Source organism: Salminus brasiliensis, chromosome 12, assembly GCF_030463535.1.
Source record: "Salminus brasiliensis chromosome 12, fSalBra1.hap2, whole genome shotgun sequence".
Classification (NCBI taxonomy): Eukaryota; Metazoa; Chordata; class Actinopteri; order Characiformes; family Bryconidae; genus Salminus; species Salminus brasiliensis.
This window is the reverse complement of record NC_132889.1, coordinates 24,351,971-24,379,438: the sequence shown is the minus strand read 5'-3', so window position 1 is coordinate 24,379,438 and position 27,468 is coordinate 24,351,971. Positions and strand designations below refer to the sequence as shown.

Sequence of the window (27,468 nt, the reverse complement as noted above, 5' to 3'; positions counted from 1 at the left end):
AGTAAAGTAGAATTCAGGCTTACTGTAACAAAACTCACATGTCGCAAAGCAGACAAGTATAAACACACCCTAAAAGTTTAAAGAAGGGAATGTAAAGAAACTGGTTTGTTATGGAACCAAAAATGGTTATTCTGTGGCATCGCTCAGAGAACCCTTTGTAGCGCCTTTGTTTTTTAGAGTAAATAACACTGAAAAAATGCATGGAATTTACTTGACTTTCTTGATTGTGTGTAGCGTTAAGTTGAAAAAATGCATTACATCAACACAGTTACTGCCAAAAGCAAGTAACTACTATGTGTTGATGCAGCCTATTTTATTCACATGGAAATAATGTATGCGTACAAGTCAAGGAAAATTCATCATATTGTATTTTCAGTGAAGGAGGATATGGGGGTGGGGGGTCTGCACCATGCATACTGTCGTAAGATGCTAGAATTTTAATTATTTTTAACAGTTATTTGATCATATGTTGTATATTATGATATCTGATCTGGTTGAAACCTGTATGTCTAAATGCATCTGAATGACAGATTCATGGTGCACTAAATGTTTACTTGCTTATTTTAGTTCAATTATGAAGCAGGTTTTGTGTTTTGTCTTCATATTTATTACCCTCAAAAGTTTGTGGCCTTGTAACAAAGAATACGTTTAATAAATGAGCTTGTTTTCCTTTTTTAGTTTAGAAGACCACTGTGCTGGCATTATTATATAATATATTATGATATAATATTAAGGGGCCTAATCTGGATGAAGGGGAACACCTAAACACACTGTGGTAAACAGGAATGTCCCAGACCTGATATATTTATCCTAAATGCCACTAGATCACTAGATTATGAGGTCATTAAAATGTTTGGATTGGATTGCTACATACAAGTTAACATTGAACCAAGACAGGCAGCCATACTACCTAATCTAATCTGTCTAATGAGACTAAAGGTTGAGTTTCGTTGCTTTGACTGTAGCATTGTAGTATTTTTTTTTTTTTACCTTCTTTAGTAAATCTCACATTTTGATTGTGTTTTTTCATGTTTATTTTTTGGGCAACATCAATCAACATCAAAAGTGCTGAAGTTGTTTTTTATGTAGTATCTTTTTATAGCAAGGATGTACCTGTATTAACATTCATAATTCCTCAATATTTCCTCAATATTAAGGAAATTCAGTGGCATTTAGGAGGAAAATGCAGGACAAAATGAATTAGGTTTGGCTGCTGTTTCTCACTGGGTGTCATAAACAGCATTTCAAAATTTTAGAGATTCAGCTTAGACGTAGATTTTTCAGTATTTATATTTACAAAAAGAACACTAAAAAGATATTCTAGGAAAGAAAGAAAAGCTGAAGCTAAAAGAAGATATCATCTAATTGCTACATAGTTTCTTTATTTTTGATGACTGTACAGATGTCATAATTGTTTTTTAAAAAAGTATTTACATTTATTTCCTATACTGTTTCTTTCATGGTTCATTTTCAATATATTGGGTTATTACAACTTTCTAACCCATTTTAAAAAGCTAGGTGTCCTCAAACTTTCGAGGGTTATTAGGTGTAGTGGGCTTACATTCATGCCGTTGAAGTTTGACTGTATATTCTGTTTGCACAGATGTGGGTGTGTCTTTTAAGGGGCCAGGGCGGGTCCTTATCCCCGTGATTGCTGTGGAACAGCTTGAAGCCACACCCCCTGATGCTGAGCACCATTCGGAGAGCACCATGCTGTGAAAGGGAAGATGAAACTCAGCCTAGCACTCCTTTTCTGGACTATGCCATGACAAATCAGCCCTTTTTTTAGGGCCTGGATTTAAACCAGATCTTCCGAGCACTGATGGAGCTTCTTCGAGGCTGTTACTGTTTCCATTTTCATCACGACATATCGTAATCGTAAATGTCTTTTGTCAGATAAAACGTCTGAGCTTATTTTTCCTCTCATGTCAAAAGTGAGAACTTTAAAAGATGAATGTTTCCGTGCATTTTGTGTTTGGTGTTTTTAGCTTTATCCAGGTGTGTGTTTTTACTTGTGCCTTTGAAAAGTGTTTTTTTACTGCACAGGACTGGAAGAGAGGGGAGAGACCAAAGCAAGCTGAGCTTTAAGTTAAACGGCCTTTACATCCGCAGGGACACTTCAAATTTGTGCGTCTTCTGCAGTGCATGTAGGCTGTGTTAGACTTTTTTAATCATTTTCCTGGCAGCCATATAATTGATGTTTATTTAAACTGTACAAGAATTCATTTTCAGTGCCTCAGAGATTATGCTGGAGTGATTTTCTTAAAATACCAAAATACTATTATTGTAGGAAGTGGCCTATTATATGAAACAGTTGAGTTCGAATGGCACACATATTGAAAAACAGTATATTGCTAAATCCTAGATATGGTCAGTGTCATGCAAAAACCCTGTATTTCCATTTTGTGACATATTTTGTCAATGGCAATGTTTTATATATTAAGTCAGAATTTCATTATATGATAATAGACCAATACAAATGCTCCAAAATGGCTTGGAATAAAATATTTTTACTTTGACTTTCAATATGGAGATATGAGGTATGTGCGTGACGGTATACTATATGTGTATATATATATAGTTTTGAATATTTTTTATGCCTGTGGTGCAATATTGGTTGCATTTTAGTATTTCTGTGTCACCATTTAAGATCTAGACAATCACTTTTGTTTATTTACTTTCATGTTTTATTGTAAGTCATTTTTATCTGATTTCACAGGGTTTAATTTGATGGACCAAAGAGTACAGCAATAAAGCAAATTAAATCTAGAGGAAAATCACCAAATTTCTGCTGGAATTTCTGTTGAGTAAACAGTAAAGTTTCTCATCTTAATGTGCTTTTTTGGTCACTCATAAATGACATTGGTTTAAAACAGGAAACATGCTAAAATGTTGCTGTTTTAGGGGAAACTGCTGCACAGCTTTTAAGCTTAATTCCTAGAAAAACAGTTTTTAAACCTTTCGGCTCTGTTGTTAAAGTTATTGCAGTTTATTATGAAGACTTTATTCCTTTTTCCCCTTTCAGAGCCTGTTATTTCAGGTCTGTGCCTGAAAATAACAGTCCAATCAAAATGTGGACGAGTACTTTAATGCTTCAGTTAAACTCAGGAAATAGTTGGAAAATCAACAGTCATTCCTCCAATTTGTTATTGACTTGTTTCTGTGACAGGCTGTCCCTAAAGGACTTTTATGGGCTCGTAAACGTTGGTCTTTGTTTTTCTTAATCCTTTTTTGTTTTAAATGTACTTTTCTACGTTGTGTGCACCTTTATTGCAGGTGATCTCGTTTGGTCTGCAAACCTCTCGAGTGAACAAAGATATTCCGGTGTATTTTACTGATCACTGCTGTTATTCTTACACAGCAAGTTTTATTGATATATGTATGAAATCCTTAATACAGTGCCTGGCAATAAGAAAATAAAATTTGAAATGGAAATTTACCCTTGTTTTGTATGAATATTTATTTAATGAACTTTATTTTAAATCCAAGCTAAAAGGCACCACTCAATTCATCTCATTATTGCAGTAGCTTGTTAAACATGTACAGTCATTGGGAATAAATAAAGCTGCTATCTGCTCCAGCTTCACAAGCTTGGGATGGCTTCTTCATGGCAAAACTTGTGTTTGTCCACGTGAAATCACCATAAATGTCTTGCACAAACCCAGTAGAGCAGTAATTTTTCTAGTAATTAAGTGTCCGAAAACTGGCAAAAAGTAAAAGTGTCATTACGGATGATGTTGGTCCAATTGATAGTAAAGCAGTTAGGTCCGTCAAGACTGGTCAAGCCCAGTAGGCGATGAGAAACACTGCAACTGACAGGCAGACAATGAGGTTTGCGTTGACAACATGCTTCATGCAGGGGTCTTCCTCCAGGGAACACACCACATCCTCTGGCGGAGGAGGAGGGGCTTTTTCTCCAGACCCTTGATCCATCCCACACAGCCAGAGCAAAGTGGATTTCAGCTTAGACTGAGGCTTCTCATCAATCGCTGTGTCTGAAATCAGTCATAATCAAATCAAAAATATTTTTACATGGACCTCCATTGAAACTTAAGAAGTTTCTCCTTTGAGGTTGCCATTTATTTATTTATTTATTTATTTATTATGACACTCTGGCTCCACCTGCTGGTTAAACTGAGGCAATGCAGTTTAACCAGCACCTTCAGTGTAATCAGAAGGTGCAGTTGCATGGCTTCAAGACCAACTGCACCTTCAAGCTGTGTAACAATGCTGATATTGGGGAAATTCAATCCAAACACTACATACTCATTATCAGTGGGATAAAAGGGAACTACCTTTGATTTGCTCCTCACTGTCCCCACTGCTCTTCTCATTTTCAGGATGCACTCGGTTGTCTAGTGTAAAGATTCCAGCTTCCCTATCTGCCTCACTGCTCTGCACAGGATCGAACCTTGTGAACCACGTCAGCCGACTTATCTGTGACAGACAGGACACGTACGTTAACACTTCAAATATGAAACATCAACACTTACAGGGTCACTTGTACCGACAGATTTTGTTTCTGAGTACATAAACAAAGAGGTATTACTGCCTGAGGTTGTCAGTAAATTGGAAGGTAGATATTACCCCTAAGTTTTTATACAATACATTCAGGGCGGGTTTCCCACACAGGGATTTTAAGACTAGTCCTGGACTACAGAGTTTTCTGAATGGAGATTCTCCACTGAAAGTAACATTTTGTAAAGGACTGGGCTTAATCCCTTTCTGAGAGAGTCTCAGAGTTTAAATACAACAAGTTAAATCAATAATTAAATTAAATCAATAACAAAAATTCCCTGAAATAATTAGTGTCCCCTGAAGACCCAGAAGGCAATGAGGGTTCCACATTGGTGGAAGGCAGCACTCACTTCAATATAAAGTTAGGCACAATCACATGCCAAATTGCACTACTGTTAACAGACGCGTAGAAGTCTGTTAATGTATAGAACCTTCCCTTACATAACATCAATGCTCTATTAAAAGGTGAGCAATATGATGATTTATTATCATTATGTATCCTGGCTAGCATCTGAACTGAATAAACACCGATAAACAGTATGCTTCATTAAAAGAGCAAAATTTTTGGCAGAAGTTCTTGGGCTGCCAGATCAAAACCTTGCTGTTGCTGTTGTAGCCAATCTGTCTCAAGGTTGTACAGAGTGGTGATCTGAATTACTGTAGCCTTTATCAGCTTGAACCAGTCTGGCCATTCTCTGTTGACCTCTTGCACCGTTTTGAGGAAACTGCAGGGACTGTTGTCCCAGGAAAGTCAGGCCTTTTAATCTTGCATGTACTGGATATATTAAGGACAAAGTCTTCCTTTTCTGTATTTGCCCATCAAAAGGTACGATAAGACATAAGTCTGATGTAATTAACATATTTGCTGCTTCTAAAACGTCCTTGTTTAGGTCAACATGTGCCAGCGGGTGAGAAAGAAATAATAGTATCCAATGTTTCCCATGTTTCACATCCTCCTCCCTCACTTCACCTACTGGCGTCTTGCTGCCTTCACTAATTGCTTGTGTATTAGTGTGTGTCTGACCTGCTCTTTTGTGGGTTTCTCTGTGGCCAGGCTCACACACACCACCACAGCGAGTGTGAGCAGAGACAGGATGATGGAGAAATACAGGTAGTGAACGTATTTAATAACGTCAGGCCTGCTGTCACTCTCGTAGCACTGTGGGGCGGGGTAGACAAAATCCAGGATCATCCGCACGATTCCTACCAGCAGCCCCAGCGTCAAACCCCAGAACGCCCCCTGCACCAGACACAAGAACCAGAACACTTGAATCCCTCAGCCTTACCTGTCCTTATGAATATGAATATGTACACTAGGTCTGTCAGGGAAACTGCAGTTTTTGGACAATAAAATGTCCCAGATATGATTGCGATCAACGATATTATTTTTATTATGACCATTTTACGCCACTGATACTATGATATGGGGCTGGACGATATGGTAAAAATACTAAATCATGATGTTTAAAGACTTTTATCGTGATACACAATACTTACAGCATCTTTAATATGCTTAGAAAAGCATATTGTGTAACATAACAAATTTATCACAATACGACAAAATATCGTCATATTGCCCAGCGCTACTATGATATTATGATTTATTGATATGATATGATTTAAATCATTAAGTATATGCAGACAAAAGTTGACATACCACATCCTTCACATTAATGGGTTCTCCTCGTCAAGTAAACTCCGAAAAATTCTGAGGGCAAGTCTATATATGGTACAATAAGTCGATAACATAATTTGTGACAGCCCTAGTGTACACATGATATTTGCTAGTTCGGACGAGGCCTTCAGTTTATGATGATTTGGGAGAAGACAGGAGGGAACACTGTATAAAAAGGAGTTTTGGGCTGAAGCTAAGGTGGCTTCTGCTTTGTGGTATGAAGCCAGCCCCCCCTCTGATAAGTGGATCCAGGAATGATACATGAGAGGAGTAAAGGGGAGGTGACAGGGTGGTGAAGGGTTGTGCAGACTTGTCGTAGACATGTGAAAAAGGTAGAGGTGGAATTTCTAGGACATTATTGGCAAGGGTATTTAGAACTAATCGTTCCAGCACACTTTATTTTGTAGGTGTTTAAAGAAATGATAGAAGCACAGATATAGGAATTGTAGGACAATGGACTAATTCATCAATGCTCAGTTCATTATCAACAGTGTTAGAATTTGGGTTAAGATTAGATTTAATCTAAGGGGCTGTTAGGCTTGAGATTAGGTTTAAGATTTGTAACGTTACATGTTAAGTTCCGTTGCATTTTGCATTGGTTAAAGATAAGCCGAAAATCTAGTGAGCTGTCAAATGAAAGTGCTACCGGGAGCTATTCTCTAATACAATCAATAAAAACAGGTGATTGATTATCTGCTCAGTGTACCTTCTCATTCGTCCTTCTCCAGAAGCAGCCAGCCATGAACACTACAGACACGGGCGGCTGCAGGTAGATGCTGATTGACTGGATGTAGATGAAAAGCTGGCCACCCTGACTGGACTGAACCAGAGGGATCCATAACACGGACACTACCACTAACACCAAGACAAACACTCTGAACACACACAAACACATACACACATAGACACACAATCACATAATGCTACAGGGGGAAGCCTCTCAGCAGCCCTAAGTAGCAGCATCTTATATCTATAATTTCTCTATTTTCATAGACAACAGCTATATGCCATACACTGCCAGAAACCTCAGTAGGTTTGTTCGAGATCACTTAAAGCAACAGTATGTAGCAATTTTACATTTAAATAACATTTTGAATCTCCACTGACTGTAATAGGGAGAACAGCGTCTTAATCTTTGCGACTCAGGGCTCGGAAAGCTGCTGACTACACACTGCGAAACCCAAATCATAGTTGTGTAAAATCCTCTAATATTACTCTACTAATTTAGTCCACATGCTTCTTTCACTTTCAGTGATGGTTCTGTATCTAGCAGCTTGTCCAGAAATGCATGTGTAAAGTGTGTCCTCAAAGGTGACTCCAAGCATTGTGGAGAATTTATTTTTTTGGTCATGGGTTCCCCCGAAAGGTGGAGAATATTCACTGCAGTTAATTCAAATCACATGTTAAGCTTCCCTCTCATGGCACACAAGACATTTTACAAGCTGAGAGACATCTGAAGTGACAGAAGTATGTGGACTGCTGAGATTGCACAGGGTCACGCAGGTCTCAAACGTGTTTTGAGCACAGAGTAGCAACGATAGAGACACTCTTCTTCCACCACAATGATATTGAAGCTGTTATTTTAGGGTTGAAATGCTACATAATGTGGCTTTAAATATAATTATTCACTGAACTACTCTTGCCCACTATCACAAGAGAACTCACCTGCCCACTATCATGAGCTCCCACTCAGAGGCAGCCCGGCGGAAGTGTCTCCACAGGTCCATGGTAAAGAGGGTGCTGGAGCTGTTGAAGATGGACGTCAAGGAAGACATAAGAGCAGCCAGCATCACAGCCATCATCAAGCCTCGAAGCCCTTTGCACACACAAGCACACACACTTCAACTCATTCATTTAGTCATTTTTTTCTTGTTACCATGAAAAATTAACAAAATGTAATAAGTGGAATGGTAAAGGCTGCAATATTTACCTGAAGGTAGGAGTTCCATGACCAGTTTGGCGTAAGCAATATCTGAGCAGCCCACAGAATTTCCACACACCTCTTTACACACCTCAGGATCTGCGCATCCTACCTCATCTGCACACCCACACCACAGATAAATAGATCACACACTCTGTCATGTCATGCAGAAGACTTTGATGGATTTGATGGATTTGACAGTCCACTAGATTTCCATGTACAGTTTTACAATTGAATGAATTCCTATATTTTCAATCAAGATCAAATTCATTTTTTGAAGAATATCCTAAAATGCCTTACATCCCTTGTAATGTAAGCATGCTTGTGTTGGCAGGTGTACCTGGATATAGTATTCTGCTGATCATGCCAGGCAGCACCATCATGAAAAAGGGCAGAACTTTGAGGTAGGAGGCCAGTAGCGAACCTCCTTTGGCATGCAGCAGGTTCTTAGCGGCCAAGGAGCGCTGCACTATTACCTGCACGCACGCACACACACACACACACACACACAAAGAGTTTCAAAGAATAATCAGAGATGCATGCAGTAGCTTAAATCCATCAAGTATTGTGGCTAAAACTGAAGCTATGAGGAAGAAAGGAATTCGATTTTAACAAATGAAAAACCAAAGAGGAAATCAATCAGAAAGCAGTATAGATACGGTCACTGTACAATAAGTCAAAAATTACAAAGGTGTTTGTGATTACATGTCAATGACTAAACTGTAACTGTGCAAAAAATGTGATTCCTCTCCTCATAAATATACTTTAGTACAGGGATGTCACAATGCCAGGAATGTGTCTGTACCAGTACCACTAATATTCTAAAGTAAAAAATGGTCTTAAAAAATTATGTTTTTTAATAAGAATTTATTTATTTTAAAAAACTCCATGGGTCTTTTTCAGCAACAATAGTGGGATGTGGCCTTTAGTTAATAAAGTGTTCTCTTCAAGTAAAAAAAAAGGCTAACTGCTTTTTGACTGAATTTTGCAGGCTGTTTTGACAGCTGTACATTCTTTTACTTGCCTAAAAATCACAATCTATTTACATATTTACAGGCACACATAGCCAAAAGTTATTCTCAAAAGATCTTAGGCTACTCACTAACTCACTAACTGTAAAACAGAATTTAGATATTGAATTAATTTCTTGGTATATTTGCATAAAAGGACTATAGAAACAGTTCTCAACTCATGAATATTGTTGAAAATTGATCATCTAGAGTGTTTTTGAGCTGTAAATGCAATAATGTTTGAGTTTTTGTATTAATTAGATTTAAAATATCCAATAAAAGGATATTTATAATATTATACAATTATAATAAATGATAAAATTGGTCAGTAGTTCAAATTAAATTAAGAACTGAATACCCTTTATTATTTATTTGTTATAAATGTATGTATTAGAGTTATCTAGACACAAAATTAGAAATGGAAATTTGAAGTCTTCATGAGTAAACCTCTAATGTTCCCTTATATGGCAGACCATCTGTGGCAGTGACATCATCACACCATCTCCCTGGGATCTTTATGAAACCAAAAAGAGTTTTTCTATGGCATCACTCGAAGAATCCTCCACCTCCTTTATTACTCCTCAATTCTCTCCATCACTTAATAAGCAGTGTGGTATTTAGGGCTATTTTGCCTTTTTCATTTTAAGGTTTCTAAACATTAGTAAATGCTGTATATCTGAGCAATTCGTTTTGTCTACCAAGTGCAGCACTGTTTAACTAAATTATTGGTGCATCAAATTAAACTCTTAAGGTATACTCGTATTGGTTAAAAGCAATGCCTTAAAATACAGTATTCATACAAATACAATATAAAGTATTATACTAATTTCATTGAGTCCTTATCAAAATGCAGTATTAAAATCCCTCATCTTCTCCTCTCACCTGGTCAGAGCACCAGTACCACATGGAGGGGATGGACATGCCCAGCAGCACACCTGGCCAGGGCAGGTCAGAGGTCACAGGATGGCGGAATATGTGAAAGGCATCTTCACGTGGGATCCCACAGGTAGTATTTGGGTCTCTGACAGAGGGGATTGCATTGCTGTAGCCATCAAACAGAGCCTGCCAACCTCCAACCTCCACAAAACCTCCACACAGGTGAAAAAAAGAGAGTATGTAAGTTAAAGGACCGGAATTATTCTTAATTAAAAAACACTCTAGATGTCCAAAAGATTTCAGACGCCTGCTCATCCAGCATTTCTGAAATAAAGGATATGAATGGGAAGCTGGAAAATAGCTATGAAAATCTGATTGCATTCAAACTTAAGTGCATTAGTGAGGTCCGGTGCTGATGTTGGATTTTGATTAGTTCTAGATCACAAACGCCACCTCAACTTAACCCAAGGGAACTACATGGAGAATGCAGTGCCACTGCTCCACAGCCTTTATCATTGAAAACTAAATTTTACTCTATTTTCTTAAAAAGAGACGTTTGCTGTAGTTTGTGATCTGGTCGTGACGGTTCAGCCTGTAGCAGTTCAGTCCCACCCCTTTTTTAGTTATAGGGAGTACTTCATCCCGGACTTTTTGGATAATGCCCAATACAGGCATGTCAGTCAGAATACAGCTTATTCACATGTATTCTAAAGGAATAAAATTCTAAAATTACCAGCCTGTTGTAAGGGCTAATAAGACACAAACCACATCATAAAAGGACTTGGAAAATCCAACTGAAGAAAAATGTAGGATATGGGCCCTCAAACTTTATGTAGTGCACAATGTCCTGTTGTACTGGCAATGCTTTCTTGTGGAGATCATACACGCTGTGTGTCAACAATAAGATTAGCTTAGCACAGGGTAGAAGAGGTGTGTGGATACTTTTGGACAGATGAATATATGAATATATAGTGAACATAAAGTGAAAAAAGTAAAGGTGGCTAAGCTGTACATACTGAAGCCCATGAGGGTTAGGGCCCCCATCAGCATGATGAGAGTCTGAGCCGCGTCAGTGTAGATGACTGCTGCAAGACCACCTGAGACAACATCCAACATTCGCAATGAAGGAAAGCGTTGTCATGAGCAATCCTTAATGGAACAATAGGCATACTTGTACATTGTGATTAGAATCACTTGAAATAATATTTTTGTTTGTTAGCTGATATATAATAATAACTCATGCTGAACATTATAAACTAGACACCAAGATGAAAAAAACTAAAACATCCTTGGGTAGAAATGCTGAAATTATGAATTATAATGTTTTAATTATATTTTTATACATATTTTGTTTGATTGTTTGGTTTGGAGACAATGACCAGATTTTACAGCACTTACAATATATTAGAAATATAATATATAATACATACATAACATATTATTACATGTATTAAATAAACTAAATATTTATCTGCAACAAAATGCTTGTTTGTTTGTTTTTTTTTGTATTGATAACACACATTCCAAACTGTTAAATAATACAGTCACTGAGTCTAAACTGCTGTGTTGCTTTAAAAAAGTCAATGAAATGAGGCCACTGTGGTGAGACACAAATGGCTTCCTCACCTGCTACAGTGTAGAGAGCAGTAATGACCAGCAGAAGAATTACTGCAAGATAAATGTCCCAGCCCAGAGCTTGCTGAATGAACACAGCGCCGGCATACATATCCACCTGCACACAAGACAAAGGTACAGTCTTTCATATATTCTCCAAAGCGAGAAGGTGCACACTTACTGGAAAGACACACAGCGATGTAATACAAATAGAATTGAATAATTCAACCAGTAAAACTTAGGCCTTTCTTAAAAGGTATGCTGATAAGGCCAGACCAGATGTCATTTTCTGAACTGGGAATACAAGGTATGATTTGCTCGTGATGATATGATATTTTCCTAATACGACTACAATTTCCAGCACACAACAACGTACAAGTACAGATTTTTTTCTATTGAGGATTGATGCGTTAAGCGTAGAAACACCTAAAATGTACACACTTACAGATATTTTGGTGAAGATGTAAATAAATAAATACAAGATGGCGATAAATATCTGTATTCTTTTGCCTCCAAATCTTCTCTGGAGATACTCGGGCATAGTTGTCACCTAGAAGCACAATAGCATTGGTCAGTGTAAATGAAATATAGAGATCCTGTTATTTACACTTATACAGTCATGTACCAATTTATATATATATATTAATAAAAATATAGGTTTGAAAACGTTCAAACCTATAGACATATGATCTTCAGGGTAAATGCTTTTTTATTAATTATATTTCCAAATATTCTTTAAAAGACATTAAATCAGTTTTATGTGTTTAGTTGTATGAGGCAGTGGTGGCTCAGCAGTTGATACCCGGGCTCTGCAAGCTGCCACTGTTGGGCCCTTGGGCAAGGCCCTTCACCTTCTCTGCTCCCTGGGTGCTAGAGTTGGCTGCCCACTGCTCTGGGTGTGTGTGCTCTTTGCTGCTTGTTCACTAGTGTGTGTGTGTGTTCACCACCACAGATGGGTGGCAAATACACACTGACAAATACTTGCACCTTTACCTTTTTGCTTTTATTACCTACATCTCCCAATACTGTTACTATGATGTTCAAATGTGTCAGAATTTCTTCATCAGTTGGCAGTGGTGGCTCAGCGGTTAGAGCTCCGGGATATCGATAACAGGGTTGTGGGTTCGATTCCCGGGCTCGGCAAGCTGCCACTGTTGGGCCCTTGAGCAAGGCCCTTTACCCTCTCTGTACTCACTGCCCCTAACACATGTGTGAGTGTGTGTTCACTACCAGATGGGTTAAATGCGGAGGACACATTTCGCTGTACAGTCCACACTGTACAGTGACAAATACCTGCACCTTTATCCTTTATTCTCTATACTGTAATATACATTCTGGTAGTGTGGGTGGGCGGTCTCACCCCTGCAGCAATGTAGATGGGTAGGAAGAGCCAGCCTAGAAGCAGAACCATCAGCATACCCTACCAGAGAGAGTGAGGGACAATGATATCATCAGTAAACTTTAAACATTTCACACTAATCTGCAGCAGATATCCTAGTAGAAAAGACAGAGTCGCTGGATCACCCTGGGTCACAGTTTCGGTATTTAATAAAGCGTTTGTGGGATTTGAAGAATTCATTTCACAATACCAAGCAAAGTGAGGTGCTTAGATTGTCTTTATGCTACCAGGGATTGGACAGCAAGTAACTTCTGGTAAACATTGATTGTCACTCCTGAGGAGGTTACTCCTACGATTAAACAAAGTCTGTGGCTTTTTTCTCTGCTGTCCGCTCCAGCTTGTGTAATCTGGGAGCTACATTTGATTATTCTTTGTCATTCGACACTCATGTTAAACAGTTGACTAGGTCTGTATTTCAAGCGCTGAGACAGAGCTACTTATCCCTGCTTTTATGATTGCTGTAATGCTCGTTTACCTCGCTTAGTGCGTCTGCTCGTGATCGTTTGCGGGCTGCTGCAGGACTACTTAATAGGTCAAACAGATGGTCTCACATTACCGCTTTGCTGAAATCAGTTCACCGACTTCCTGTTGAGTTTAGCATCCAGTGTAAAATTCCTACTCTTACTGACAGAGCATTGCTTGATCAGGCTTCTATGTATGTGTCAAATAAGCTCAGTTTACTGTCTGTTACACGTTCAACCATTGGTCGTGGTGACCAAGCATTGACCAGGGCATTGCACCTAACTGTGAACATATTTTTTTAAGATCTGCCGATTCTGTGGAATCTTTTAAAAGGCAGCTAAAGACTCATCTTTTGGAGTAGGTGTTGGGTTAATCAGTACGTAAAAGGCTGCATTGTTTCGTATTGTACTGTATTTGTGCGAGTTGTGTATCTGCGTTTAGTGGTAATTCATGTGTGAAGAGAAAGAGGAGGTGGTGGAGGTATCCGCCACTACATAGCCACATAAATATTACAGGTAAAAATGGTATTCATGAATTATTTTCATCTACACACTTTCCTCTCTATCGTCACTTTACACACTCACAGAATATGGTTCGCTTTATTTATTTCTAATTAAATAATTTGTAGAACTGTATGTAATGCAACCATATTATGATAATAATAAATGTATAACAATTTGTATAATGCTGTTTCTTTGTAAAGCACCTTGTGACTCTGAAAAGTGCTGTATTTACTAACTTAGAAAACACCAAAGTCTATAAAACTTTATCTAACACAATCCAACACAATCCAACACACAACTTTCACAACTCAGTTTTATAATCAATTTATATAAACTGTAGCACAGGAATGTTTCAGTTGATGAACAATTATCAAGCAACTCACAAAACCACTACAAAACCTCTACACAACACATCAAATCCCACACATTTTAAAATTCAATGCTACAAAGTTCTGCAAAAATTCAACCAATCAATCTTTATCAACTTAACCCCACATTATTTTACAGTGTACAGCTCATGCCCTTCTTTAGCACTTCTTCACAAACTTCAAAACCAAATGAACATAACACTGATTTATTATTGGGAAATTGCTTTCCCATCAATTCAGAACAAGGCACAAAGTTTGTGCTATTTATATCTCTTACATTCCACTCGTATGCTGTAGGGCCGATGCCGGACGCAGCCCCTGATCCAGCCAGCCCAATGAAGTGACCACTGCCCACATTACTGGCAAATAGTGATGTGCCTACCTGCAGACACAGCACAGCAATGATTTCAGATACTGTTTTCTCATATTTGTAATATAGACTATGACAAATATAAGAACTCACCGGCCACCAAGTCATGTTTTTGCCTGCAAGGAAATATCCATTCACTGTGCTTCTCTTGGTTTTCCACATAGACTAGAAATCAGCAAGGTAGAACATTATGAAAAGTGACATTCAACAGAAATACTGAAAAAAATTGCTAAAGAAAGTAATAAGAAAAATACTTAAAAACCTACAGTGGCAAGAAAAAGTATGTGAACTCTTTGGAATTGAATGGTGTTCGGCATTAATTTGTCATTAAATGTGATCTTATCCTCATCCAAGTCAAGCGTACTGACAAAAATTAATGTGCCTACAAATAATAACCCAAAAAGAAATATGATCCTGCAGGTCTTTATTGAACACATTAATTTAGACTCTACCAATGATACCTTCAAATCTTTGGCTGTCACTCAGGGTTGTTTCTTCACCTCATTGATGAAGTCTCCATTGTGACCTTGGGGTCATTTTGACTGGGAGTCCACTTCTTGGCAGAGTAGCCACAGTCCCACATTGTCTCCATTTGTAGATTGTTTGCCTCACTGTTGACTGGTGAATTTCTAAAGCCTTTGAAATCACTTTGAAAAGCCTTTGTAACCCTTTCCAGCTTTATGTAAATCAATATTTTTTGATTGTAGATCCTCCAAAAGCTGAGATGAGGATCAGATCACATTTTCTGACAAATGAATGCAGAACATCATACAATTCCAAAGGGATTACATACTTTTTCTTGCCACTGTATTTAACTGCCCCCAATGAAAAACATTTTCACTTAGATATAGATAAAAATATAAAAAGTGGTGTATGAATCTGTATATGGCAGAGCGTGGCACAACATAACATTTTTTTAAATTATTACTTAAGGAAGAAGCCTTTGTTTCCAGCACGTCTGATAGTAGCATGTGGGGTTGTAACTGTAACGGACTGATGGGAGAGTTCTAACAGTCAACAACGGCTGCTTAATTAAATTAAACACAATTCAGACCTAAACACATGAAATTATAGCGTGACATGCAAAAGTCTGGGCACCCCTGAACAAAATGTTCTACTGTAAATAATTACGCGAGTAGAAGATGAACTTCTCTTTAAAGGCATACAGTTAAAGATGAAACATTCAACCAACATTTCAAGGATATTTAGTGATTATTTTCTAATGTTCTATTTTCTATTTTCTAGTTTTGTAAAAAATTTAACAGCAAAAAAAGAAAAGAAGCACCATGTAAAGGTGGTTTGAGCTTCTGGATAACTTTCAGCAAGGTCTCAGACCTTAAATTAGCTTGTTATGGCTTAATTGCTTAAGGCCAGGTAAAGCATATTTCACAACATTATAAATACTCTCCTCAGACTCCTCACACCTTGTCCCAACCAACAGCAGCTGTAAACGTCTTAAGCAGCTGTCTATACCTCTGAATATTAAAATAATGAATGCCTACAAAGCAGGAGAAGACTATAAGAAGGTAGCAATGTTTTCTTTTAGGTACTTCAGTTAGAAAGGCCATTAACAAGGGTTGTGGAGGTCAAGCTGAGGCCCGGAAGGCCAAGAAAACTCTCAGAGACTACGGTGCACTGTTCCACTGTGCAGCGACACCTGCACAAATATGACCTTCATTGAAGAGTCACCAGAAGAAAACTTTTCCTCCGTCCGGACCTCAAGATTAAGCCTGAATTCATTCAATTAAATACCAGCAAATTCTGGAATCATCACACTGTTTATAAAAAAAAAAAATTAAAGAAGAATTGCTTCTACAGCAGGCTAATGATCCTTAACATACCTCAGAATCCACAATGGACTAACCTGAAGAGGCACACGCTGAAGGGTTTGCCAGGGTTTGGCCTTCATAATCCCCCAATCTAAACACTGAAAATCTATGGCTAGACTTTCAAAAGAGCAGTGCATGTAAGACAGCCCAAGAATCTCACCGAACTGCAAGGAATAATGTGTGAACATCCCCCCCAAACGAGTTTGTAGGTGTCTACAAAAATCAAGCTTTGATACTTGCCAAAGGGAGTGTTACAAAGTACTGAACTTGCAGAGTGCCCAAAACTTGATGCCTTTTGGAAATCAGGTTATCTTTTACTCGCTTAGCCATTCATGCTTTAATCCATCCTTTATCCATATGGAGAAATATTTTTCCAATAGCTGTTAGAATTCATAAGCAATGATGTCATGGGAATATGAATATGACAATAATCAAAAATCTGTTTTACATAAACCTGTTTATCCACAAATATGCTTGTTACATTTTCAGCAGTCTACTGTCTACAGTTAGATTTGACCCTGTGTTAGGTTGCTCCTCGCTCTCCACCACAGCATTTTCATACAGAGAAAAACAGCACACACCCTCTGCAGAACAGTTCCAAAAAATGAATGTGTTTCATGAGCCTTCATCAGGAAATGAAATGGCATATTTTTGGAGGGTGCGGGTGTGAATGTGTGTTCAGGATTGTAAAGGAATAAACATTTCAGGACAGCCAGTGGAAGATCAGCGTTTCAAAGAGTGTGACAGATCAGTGCCGAAATCCACTTTTTATTTGCTGGAATGAAACATATGAGTCATATCGCCTTAATTAATGATGTGAGGAATCTCTTAAAGAAACCTACCCATAATCCTACTGCCAAGATCAAAAGGAAATACACAACAAGCACGGCTATATCTGCAGCAGGCAGCGTCTGCGTTCCCTTTGATTCCCCTTCAGTGGGCGTAGGGGAGACACTAGGCATCTTAGTGCTAGCCATGAGGATCAGGAAGCAAGCACGTTTCACGCTACAGCAAAAACAGCAGACCATTATCTTATGCTTTCTGTCTCTCTCTGTCTCTCTCTCACACACACACATACACACACACATTCACAAATACACGTATGTGCACACACACACAGTCATTTAGTCAGAGCATGACAAGACAGCTGATTACAGATCAAATTTTTCACTTTTATAACATTGTTTGGTCATACAATCATACAATAATAAGGGTAGCTTATGGCAGCTGGTAATATCTGGAACTGATAAGATGAGATATTAGTAGTAATAAAAGAATAACATGCTGTGTGGAACAACACAATACAACCAGCCAGTTGCTTCAATACACACTTCCACACATACAGTACAGTACAGTATATACAAGCACAGCCTGTTTCTATACTTACACCTATTCCTGGACTGGATTATACAGTCATTTGTTTTAAGGATTAAATATGTGCTAACAAAGGGCCACACCAGAACTCTGTTGTACTAAAGAACCCCTGAAGAACCCATTTTTAAGGATGTACAGTGACATTCCTGCTTGCATTTGCCTACTGGTTATACTGGTTGTAACTGTACTGATCTAAAGGTGGATATGATTTACTACCTAGAAATGGTTCTTTAATAGTTCTTTAATAAAAGCTATGGTTCTATGTAGAACTATGGACACCCAGAGCATTTGGAATGTTTGTTCTCTATGAAGGAAACCTTGTATATCTTTTGCTTTTGGACTTTTAGAAGGATGAAATCTGGCCATTGTTCTTTACATTGTGTCAAAGGCTATGTTCACATTACAAGCCTCATTAATCATCTTGGATTTTGAATCTTGACAGTTCACATTCATACATTTAAGTGACCTGTATGTGTCTGCTATGTGAACGAATCAGTCCCTGAAATGGCATGAATGCACACATTGATACGTTTATGCACGTCACCTCCGTCCCCAACAGCACTAAGTGCATGCATACAGGAAAAAGTCTATGTCGCATGTCAGTTATGAGGTTTTGTCCAACAGAAACATTGTTCACTAATTAACTATTTGAGGTAATGTGTCGGGCAAGCGCCAAAAGCTGGGCAAGCTGTGTTGTTTTTACAGTAAATGTTTTGAATATACTCGCCACCACTTGTGTATGATGCATTTTCATATCTCATGGCATTCAATAAGTTTGGATTAGTCCAAATGATTGGTCTTTGGATTAAAAAAAAATGTTTTTCCATTCTGAATGAATCCAAGATATAGTCTTACGCAAAGGTTTGGGCATCCCAGGTCAAATTAATTAGTGCCAATTAATTAATATTCTCCACAGAGACACACCTCTACATAAAGCATAATTACTGTAGCTTGTGAAAAAGCACTGGCTTATGAAATGTTTTTATTATCTTTAAATCCATTATGTATAATTCAGAACATAAAAAGAAAGTGTATCAACAATGTGTAGCAGTTCTTTTTCACTTAACTTAGCTAGAAACTCTTTTAAACAGAGGTATCCAAACTTTAGCATAAGACTGTACTCTGCTAATTGGGAATGAATGCAAAATATTGGGATATAAGCATTATGCCTAGCTTAACTGATAGCTGACACTTTTCTACATAGGGACACTCCTAGCATTATCAATTTAAACCATGCTATTTTAAATACAGTGTTTTCCACATGTGGCCTATACAGCTGTCTCAGACTAAAGGTTTGTAAAATCTTCAAAATGGGAGTTAATCCACCAGGAAAAAGATCAGATCAAACCAAGATCAGCCCAAAGAACAGTCATGATGATTCCTCTCAAATGGAACGCCTCAGTGTGGAGGTATTCCAGTGCTGAGTCACTCTCTGCTGTTCAAACAATCTCCCATGCCCGTTTGACAGGTGCAATAAAGTGGGTTTGCACAACACCATCTGCCGCATATCAGTACAACAAAAAGTGAAGGCAAACGGAGAGATACACTTACCAGCGTTGATGGTCAGAGATGGAGAACAGGTCCTCTTTCCCAGGGCATACACATGGCTCTAGAAGCCAAGCGTCTCACCCTTCGGACGCTCGTAATGCCGTCATAGCTGCCTAGAAGCCGATGAAGGGATCAAACTCCATCTTTCCTCCACTCCTTATATAAGACCACACACACGCTGGTTAAAATGTAAGGAGGTTTTATTACCAAAAAGGTAACAGAGCGATGTTGCAACAGCAATTATCCACAGCTACAGCACAGAGTGACAGCAGTGTGAGAAACCTTGTTAGCACAAAGCAAATAAATCATTTAATCAAGAGGAGAAGCAAGGAGTCTCCTAAACGGGAGGCTATGTATACAACATTGGAGCTGCTGCTTTTGATGTTATCGCTCTGCTGAGAAGTTTGCTTACTGAAAATCTGCATACAGGTCATGAATCATTGCCACCTACAAAGCATCCACTACTCCAAATCATTCACACTTCAAAACATTCAGGAAGGTTCTCAGGGCCAAGGCAACAAAACAGCTGCTCTCAGAATGGCAGGAGTGATGTACACTATTAGAGTGTTTGCTTCCAAACAGCAAGAAATGGGAGGTCTATATAAGAAATAAGGAGAATACAGGTGGTCTTTATAAAGGAAAGAAAGAAACAGACTTGTCAAGTAATATCACAGAACAACAAACATCAAGATATAGTGCCGTGCAGAAGTCAGAAACAGACCATCTGTCATTTAATTTCCAGTCAAAACAAACATTATGTTCAAGATATTTCTTTTTCAGCAAATATTTCTGAGCAGATCTGATAATTTACTTGCATAAGGAATGGGCACGTACACAGAGAATAATTGAAAAACTAAAATGCAACAAAAAATGCAGGTTAAATGGGACTCCTAATAACTACGCAAGACCTAGTAGACAACAAATCAGTCCTCAAAGCTTCTATCATTGAAAGACAGGAGAAAATCAAACTCCACTTTTGCTTCAGATCTAAACAGATTCTTTTACTGTAAGAAGACAGAACTCAACACTGTGGGTCTGAAAGGACATAAGGCTGAACATCTCAAGAAGAATATCTGCTTATCAAACTGTTGAAGCTGGTATTCACAGAACAATGCACTGAACACACTAGAGTCCAGACTTCAACACTGTTGAATGTGTTTGGAATTATTCAGACCATGAGATGCAAAAATGCTCCAACTTCTAAGACTGAAGTTTGGAAATGTGAGAAAGTCTCCCAAAAAGAAGCCGTAATAAATAACGAAAGAGGTGTTTTAATTGGATGTTAATTAAATAAATAAACAGAGTCCAGACTTCAACATTATTGAATGTGTAAAATAATTAAAATGGTGAGAGGCACAAAGATGCTCCTACTTCTATGACTGAACTTTAGAGGTGCAGAATAACCTCCCTGCAGGAAAATGAAAGCAAGTCTTCTGAAGAGATTGGAAGCTTTAATTAATAAAAAAAAATAACTTACCAGCTGTTTTGATTGAATATTAGTTAACCCCTTGAACCCTCTGTTTATTTTTTTAGTTATTAACCCAAGTGCAGAAATTACTGTTCATTTTTGACAAACATTTGATTAAGCATATCTTGTGGCGTCCCACTGGGTTTGATTTTAGGGCCTATGAAATTGATGCTTAATTGATGATTATAACAGTAATGTAGTTGTGAAAGTGAAATTTGGGCTTACATACAGGGTCTAATGAATGAAATGAGTGCTGAGTCCAACATTATTCAATGTGTTTGAGATTCTTTGGATGGTGAGAGGCAAAAAAAACGTTTTTCAAATTTTAAGATTGAACTGTGCAAAAATGTCAGCAGGAAAGAATGGAAGCCGTAATAAAAAACATAAATATTTTAGCATCTGTTTTGATGTTAAGTAAATGAAGGGTGGTCTCTGACTCTAGCACAGTACTGTAGATATCAGTTGTCTTAACAAAAAAAAATTAAATAATAAAACCAAACAAACAGCACCTATATCAAAAGCACAATATGAGAGTGTACAGTTTAGCACATGTTAGAAAGGATCTTTCTTTTTTGCTCTGAGAAACACAAAGACACTGTTAAGATTAAGACATTGTTATGAATATAAGGGATCACAGGTGCATTTTGTTAATATCAGCAACCATGTGATCTAAATAATTTTTGCTTTTATTGCAAACCCCCCTGGGCCCTTATATCTGATTGTAAACATTTATGACAGACAATACATCCAACATCTCAACAGGTTAATGTACATTTCACTATGAGATAAGCTCAAAAGGCAACACCAACAGTAGATCAGTAATCAAACTAGTGTAATATAAATAAAGAAAAGATTCTTCCATATATTGAATTCACAAGTTGAAAAAACAGCCTTTTAAACAATTAAAGCTACATCTGCTTTTTCCATCTTGGAAATTCCATGATGGTTAAAAAAAAAACTTAAACATTTTACAGCGACATGTCTTGCTTACATATAAAGCACAATATTTGCAAGATCATACAAAATTATGATCCTAGGCTCAGTGTGATAATGAAGAAAAAAAAACAATACAGTTTTTGCATAAATGGCATAAAACACTTGAAACACTTCTGCGTAAAACCAGCAACCCGCCTATCCATTCATTATAGGAGAAAAGAAAATCAATAACTCTTCTTATGATCACGTCTGTGATGCTATAATAAATCTATACAAACTACAACCTCTTATAATAGTATTTTGTTTGATACTGTATTGCATCTAAACATCCTGCATATGAGGAACCTTATTAGTTAAGACATTGATCTGACTAATTATAAATCAACCTGTATCTCTAGAACACCCTATGGTTTAGTGGAAATGTCCATAATCTCTATACTGTAAGTACATTCTAGAATCAGTAGCATCTGCTAAATAAAGCCCTCAGCAATATCTAACGCAAAACAGACCAGATGTCCATACCCGAAATAATACACACACATTCTCCATTCACAGTTCTGCTCACATTTTACATCCCACAGCTTATTCAGTACCATATCTAAATCCATATGTACATTATTAAAACACCAGTGTTCATACGTCATTCTGGTACTACACACATTCAACTTTCTCTATTTAACATACGACACTTGCACAGTTACATGTTCCATTTCCAGCTTTGGGCCTTAAATCTGTCCATTTGTCTGAACAAAGTGGAAAACAGTAACAAGTAACTTATGCCATTGCTCAGAAGTGTGTGTGTATAACTTGTGCACATGTACAGTGTAATTCACTAGTATGTATCTATTTTGTGAGTGCTTGTGTGTATATACCATGTTCATGTGCTGGAATACCAGTGTGTATTAGTAGACGTGTAGTAAATGTATGTATGAGTGTGTGTTCCTTAATGTATGTGTGTGTGTCTCCTCACCACGCCAGAGGAGAGGCCATGCGGGGAGTACGTGGGCTGCGCGGAGGATTGTCTGAAACCTGGTTATCCATTAGAGCTCTCTGTAAAACACACACATACACACACACACACAACAGCAGTAAATCTGAAAATATCTATACAGTTCATGGGAAAAAAGTATTGGGACACCTGCTTATTCATTGTTTCTACGGTATTAAAGAAGAGTATAAGAAGAGTTATCTCTACTGTCCAGGGAAAGCTTTCTACTAGATTTTAGAGCATTGCTGTACGGATCTGATTACAGAGCATTGGTGAGGTCAGCATGTTAGATGATCACCACCCGACTTCAACCCCAAAGTACTGGAAGGAATGCCATCATTTCAGAGAACACAGCTACACTGCTCCACAGCCTAAATGCTGGGGGACTTTATACCCCTCTTGCCCACACCTGGCATTAGACATGGTGCCAATATATTCATGTTTATCTGCTCTAGACAGTCCTATTCTATTGGCAATACTTCTCTACAGGGACTAGACAAGCTGTGTGTGTATGCTTTCGCACATCTGTGTCAGGAATGGGTGCAAATTAAAGTAGCTGAAGGCATTTATTAGAAGAGGCGTCCACAAATATTTGGACCTATCTTGTATATGACATGATTGATGACAACATCAATCAATGAATGCATCTCATTCAGTGCTCCAGGTAGCACCAGTTATGTCTAGCAGCACATATTGAGTAGAATTATCATAGCAGAAGTAGAGGTTTGGTGGCATCGTTCGAGCAACTTACGTCAAACTTTGAGATGAATTCGGCGAAGATGCCAAAGAAAGCCTCAGTGGTGGTGGTCTTGCCGTCCTCCCCAAAGAAGGAGGCCACTTTACAGAACTCCTCCATAGACCTCTGCTGTAGTGACTCCAGAGACTGCACTGCAGGGTGGCTGTTCTCCAGGAAACCCTACATATGCCATGTAGTTAAGGCTCTACACTTGATGGAATGATGAGGGAATCACTGCACTACAATTCTACTGTGATATATAAAGATGTCTCATATGCTAAAAACTGCAACATGACATGTATGCACCGGATCAACATGTGATTTACTGTGACTCAGGATGCCAATAAAATGGTGGAGAGTGGAGAGCTTTTTATCTAATTATGTTAACAATGTCTTTATCTCACCTTCACAGTGTTTGTACTGAAGTTAAACAGAATTGAAAGTCAATTATTGACTTTTTATAAATCATTTTTGACCAGAGGATGATGGGTCCCCCTTCTGAGGTCCACTGTCACCTTTTGCTTGTTTTCCGAAGGTTTTCTTGTTTATGTTTTGTTGTTCAAACAAAAAATTGAAAAAAAAAAAAAAATTAAATTTAATTTTGAATTTGACAAATCAACATAAAAATGACTTTTATGATTTATATGCTTAGTATATCCTTTTAGTTTAAAGGTTTACAAGATCTAATGCTTAGATGCTTAAATTAGATGCTTAAATTAGATGCTTAGATTAGACCACCCTTGCCCGGTACCCTATTATCATGGCCTTTTGGACATCAGTCAAATCGTGTCCTTTGCCCATGACGATCATTTTGCACTCTGCTACAACTGACTGGTGTGCTCGCTTATTAATAAGTGCCTTAAACTCAGACAGACGCATGGCATCTGTGACATCCCAGTCCAAGTTCACTCCAAACCAGGGGTGGTCATAATATTCTGATATGACTGTGCACATATACAGTTTTATTTATTTTTTTAATTATTATTTTTTATTTATTTATTTTTTTTACATTATTTTTTATATTAATTTAGTGGAGCCTTTTATTGTCTTTTAACTCCCAAAACAATGTGTAGTGTGAAGTAAAGTGTAAGCGGTGTGTTTGCTAATGTTTACCTTTTCTTGTGTAAGCCATAGAGCTTTGTAGTGAACAGTGAAGTATTACCTTGCTGCACTTTTTGTTTTGCTCATTGTCCTTAGAGTTACAATTCAAAAATCCTACGCTTGGGTCCATAAACATTATTGCATATGCTGAAGTTCACAGCTTCACTTTTATAAGACATTTTATATGATTTTATTTTTGGACAATATCTGATAGCGCTGGCCACTCTTTGCAGTGCATGTGCATTTCATGAAGAACAGATCAATAGAAATGGTCCAAAATTAACTGCAATATACACTGAGCCAAAATATTATGATCATTCAGAAAAGGAGAATAGTGCAGATAATCACACTGTCCCGCAAATGTCAAGGCCTGGGATGTATTAGATGTAGGTGTTAACCCTCAATAAAGTTAAGAAGATAAGATAAGAGATAAAGGCTTTTCTAATGACAATGCTCCAGACATCCAGTGCTTCAGGCAGCATCTCAGGAGGTTTTGGTGGAAGGATACGCTCATGACAACAGCAAAACGGTCCTCAGCAGTGGCTGGCATCTTTTGGCAGGCTGAACGGATGTCCTGAATGGTGTTATGCAGGTCGTTCAGATCTGAAGTGATGTTCCTCTGATTCACTGCAGACAAGCACAAAAGGGGAAATGATAAGCCTTCTTAGGCATCTTTTTTGCATGAAAGCAAAAAGCCTAACCATTGAAACTGCTTTTAAAAAGTAGAACCTTGTAGTTGACTAAAGTTATGCCTGGGAGTGTCTGAGAATTTATCATCTGCTCACCTTTGGCTGCAAGAGGGACAGTAGTGAGCTCTTTGGCAAAGTCCAGTACTTCAGGGAAATGTTGGCACAATGATTTGACCAGGATATGCAGGAAAGTAGATTTTCCATCCACTGTTTTGGTGGTGGCAAGCTACAAGGTGAGATCAGTGTGTATGAATGTACACAGTGTCACAGGGACTTTAGATGTGGATCATTATGCAGAAAATACATTCTTACTTCGGTGAGGAAATTGATCTTGAAGCCAGTGGTCTTGCTACCCTTGGGCTGGCCATTGTTCAAGTAATTTCCCATGGCAAGGACAAACTGGAAACAAGACCAATAGAAACAAAGCAGATTCAGAGCCAAGAGGAAGCGGCAGCATTTTATCAAAGCAGAAATCTACAGAACATGATAGCGGATGCTGAGTTGTGATGAGAGATTGAGTCTGAGACTACAGGCATTCAGCCAGCAATGTGCAGCTGGACTATAAAGAGCATATGTTTAATCAGTCTTATCATCCTCTAATGTATGTGTGTGCGGTGAAGGTTCTGATGTAGCAGTAAAGGAATAGAGCTTCACCTCCAGGATCTTTGCCAGTTTTTTGCTGTTCTTGAGCTCCAGGGAGGCCTTGTACACACAGTCATAGCCTCCTCTCATCTCTTCAGTTTTCTCCTGCAGTGTGCTCTTAAAATGCAGGCTCTTCAATCGGGTCTTATACTCAGGCACCGACAGCATCTGGAGATACATATACACACACAGACAACATTATTCGCTACATTATTTACTTTTCAATTTATTTCCCAATTGGCCAAAAATCCATAGATTTCCTGTGCACTGTTTCAACCAGAGGCATATGCAGTACCTATGGGGAGGGATTGCACTGGAACCAGGTAGAACAGACTGAAAGCAACCATGTGCAATTCACATAGGTACAAAATATCAAATCAAAACAAATCTACTACCTAAATAATATCCGCTTAAAGACAAACCTGGCTCAATATTGCATATAAAATGCCTTAAATTTGAACTGGAATTGTGTCTGGGCCAGGAGGAGGCTTTGAGAAGATAGCGTAATTTCAATTAACAATTGTCAGGAACAGGAACAGAGGAGGTCAAGTTAAGGTCTGGAACTTCCTGAGAAAACTGCATGTAGGATTGCTAGTAAGGAAAATCTGTTCAAAGGACCTTCAGGAAGATTAAGCAGATTGTGGAGTGGTGGTGCACTGTTCTACTGTGAAGCGAGTCCTGCACAAAGATTGGATCAAAACCAAAGCAGTAGCCAGGACCTGAACATGCACTTGATCATGACATTTTGGAAAATGCACCACTTCCCACAGAATATCATTGCACATGTTATTTTGTTATTGGCATTGGAACACCACAAAAAAAGCAGAGACAAAAGGCCTGATATCATTCCAAACAGAACTCCGAAAATGGACTGGACAATTCTATAGGATTATTGGATTTCAATTATGTGATGCTTTTAATTTGTAGTTATGAAACGTAACAGGTGCTGGCAATATCGAAATCACACTTTCAACCTGTTTAATAAATGGAATAAAACTAAACACAAAGGCATTAATGTTGGTTGAATATGCCCGTGACCATTATTGGTTACTGGGTGAATGTGTGGCTAATTGTTTCAGTTAACTTGGTTATAATAGTTAACATTAGTACTGATGGTTACGTGATTTAGGACTCATTTAATTATTATTATTTTTTTACTTTAGAGTATTATTAATATTATGTATTTTCACAAAAACACATAATGTTTCAGTGCAAAAAGCTGTACTGACATTAACATTACCTTTTCTAGTCAGAGACGTTGTCTAGCTACAAAGACTTAGCTAAAGTGAAGTGCTGATATGGTGGTACAGTGATACAATAATAATTGTCCCATCAACATCAGATGGGAACACTGATGGATCCTATTATTTCATAGAACTAATGTGTGGAATATTTTTATTAATATATCATTTTACATCAATATATTGGGGGTCATTTGAGC

The 27,468-nt window shown here is 38.0% G+C and overlaps 3 protein-coding genes across 12 annotated transcripts in view; 1 reads left to right on the top strand and 2 right to left on the bottom strand.

Moving 5' to 3' along the window:
* The window catches only part of arhgap17b (Rho GTPase activating protein 17b), a 45,832-nt gene extending 42,393 nt beyond the window's left edge, over window positions 1-3,439 (top strand). For 3 of the 6 annotated variants that reach the window (XM_072693682.1, XM_072693685.1, XM_072693681.1), the window contains one exon: window positions 1,604-3,439. In XM_072693682.1, coding sequence (XP_072549783.1) covers window positions 1,604-1,719 — 116 coding nt within the window. In that variant the 3' untranslated portion in view covers window positions 1,720-3,439. The remainder of the gene's footprint in view (window positions 1-1,603) is intronic. The other 3 variants (XR_011980693.1, XM_072693683.1, XM_072693684.1) reach the window with 2 other exon arrangements.
* Window positions 2,587-19,617, bottom strand: slc5a11 (solute carrier family 5 member 11). 2 transcript variants are annotated; one of them, XM_072693687.1, is made up of 16 exons: window positions 19,471-19,617; window positions 17,388-17,550; window positions 14,810-14,881; window positions 14,624-14,728; window positions 12,975-13,034; window positions 12,060-12,164; window positions 11,627-11,732; window positions 11,017-11,097; window positions 10,007-10,212; window positions 8,455-8,590; window positions 8,124-8,231; window positions 7,859-8,009; window positions 6,900-7,068; window positions 5,543-5,758; window positions 4,296-4,437; window positions 2,587-3,995 (listed from the first exon to the last, which is right to left on the bottom strand). In XM_072693687.1, exons 2-16 carry the CDS (start codon window positions 17,520-17,522, stop codon window positions 3,781-3,783), a joined length of 2,007 nt encoding a protein of 668 aa, XP_072549788.1. In that variant the 5' UTR covers window positions 17,523-17,550; window positions 19,471-19,617; the 3' UTR covers window positions 2,587-3,780. The 2 variants fall into 2 exon arrangements, with proteins under 2 accessions (XP_072549788.1, XP_072549789.1); XM_072693688.1 differs by lacking the exon at window positions 17,388-17,550.
* A 32-nt stretch (window positions 19,618-19,649) lies between these two features.
* Window positions 19,650-27,468, bottom strand: part of grid2ipa (glutamate receptor, ionotropic, delta 2 (Grid2) interacting protein, a) — a 51,471-nt gene continuing 43,652 nt past the window's right edge. For all 4 annotated transcript variants that reach the window (XM_072693667.1, XM_072693669.1, XM_072693668.1 and 1 more), the window contains 6 exons: window positions 26,040-26,195; window positions 25,698-25,784; window positions 25,482-25,611; window positions 25,205-25,323; window positions 23,611-23,775; window positions 19,650-22,921 (listed from right to left, as the gene is read on the bottom strand). In XM_072693667.1, the coding sequence (XP_072549768.1) occupies window positions 22,838-22,921; window positions 23,611-23,775; window positions 25,205-25,323; window positions 25,482-25,611; window positions 25,698-25,784; window positions 26,040-26,195 (741 nt within the window). In that variant the 3' untranslated portion in view covers window positions 19,650-22,837. The remainder of the gene's footprint in view (window positions 22,922-23,610; window positions 23,776-25,204; window positions 25,324-25,481; window positions 25,612-25,697; window positions 25,785-26,039; window positions 26,196-27,468) is intronic.

What these genes read in the sequence shown, in the direction of transcription:
- slc5a11 (XM_072693687.1), bottom strand. Translation starts at nt 17,522, where the DNA reads ATGGCTAGCACTAAGATGCCTAGTGTCTCCCCTACGCCCACTGAAGGG. An exon ending in AAAACATGACTTGGTGGCCG is followed by an intron (nt 14,729 to 14,809) that starts GTGAGTTCTTAT and finishes CTGTGTCTGCAG; the next exon opens with GTAGGCACATCACTATTTGC. An exon ending in TGCTCTCTACACTGTAGCAG is followed by an intron (nt 11,098 to 11,626) that starts GTGAGGAAGCCA and finishes ATGTTGTCTCAG; the next exon opens with GTGGTCTTGCAGCAGTCATC.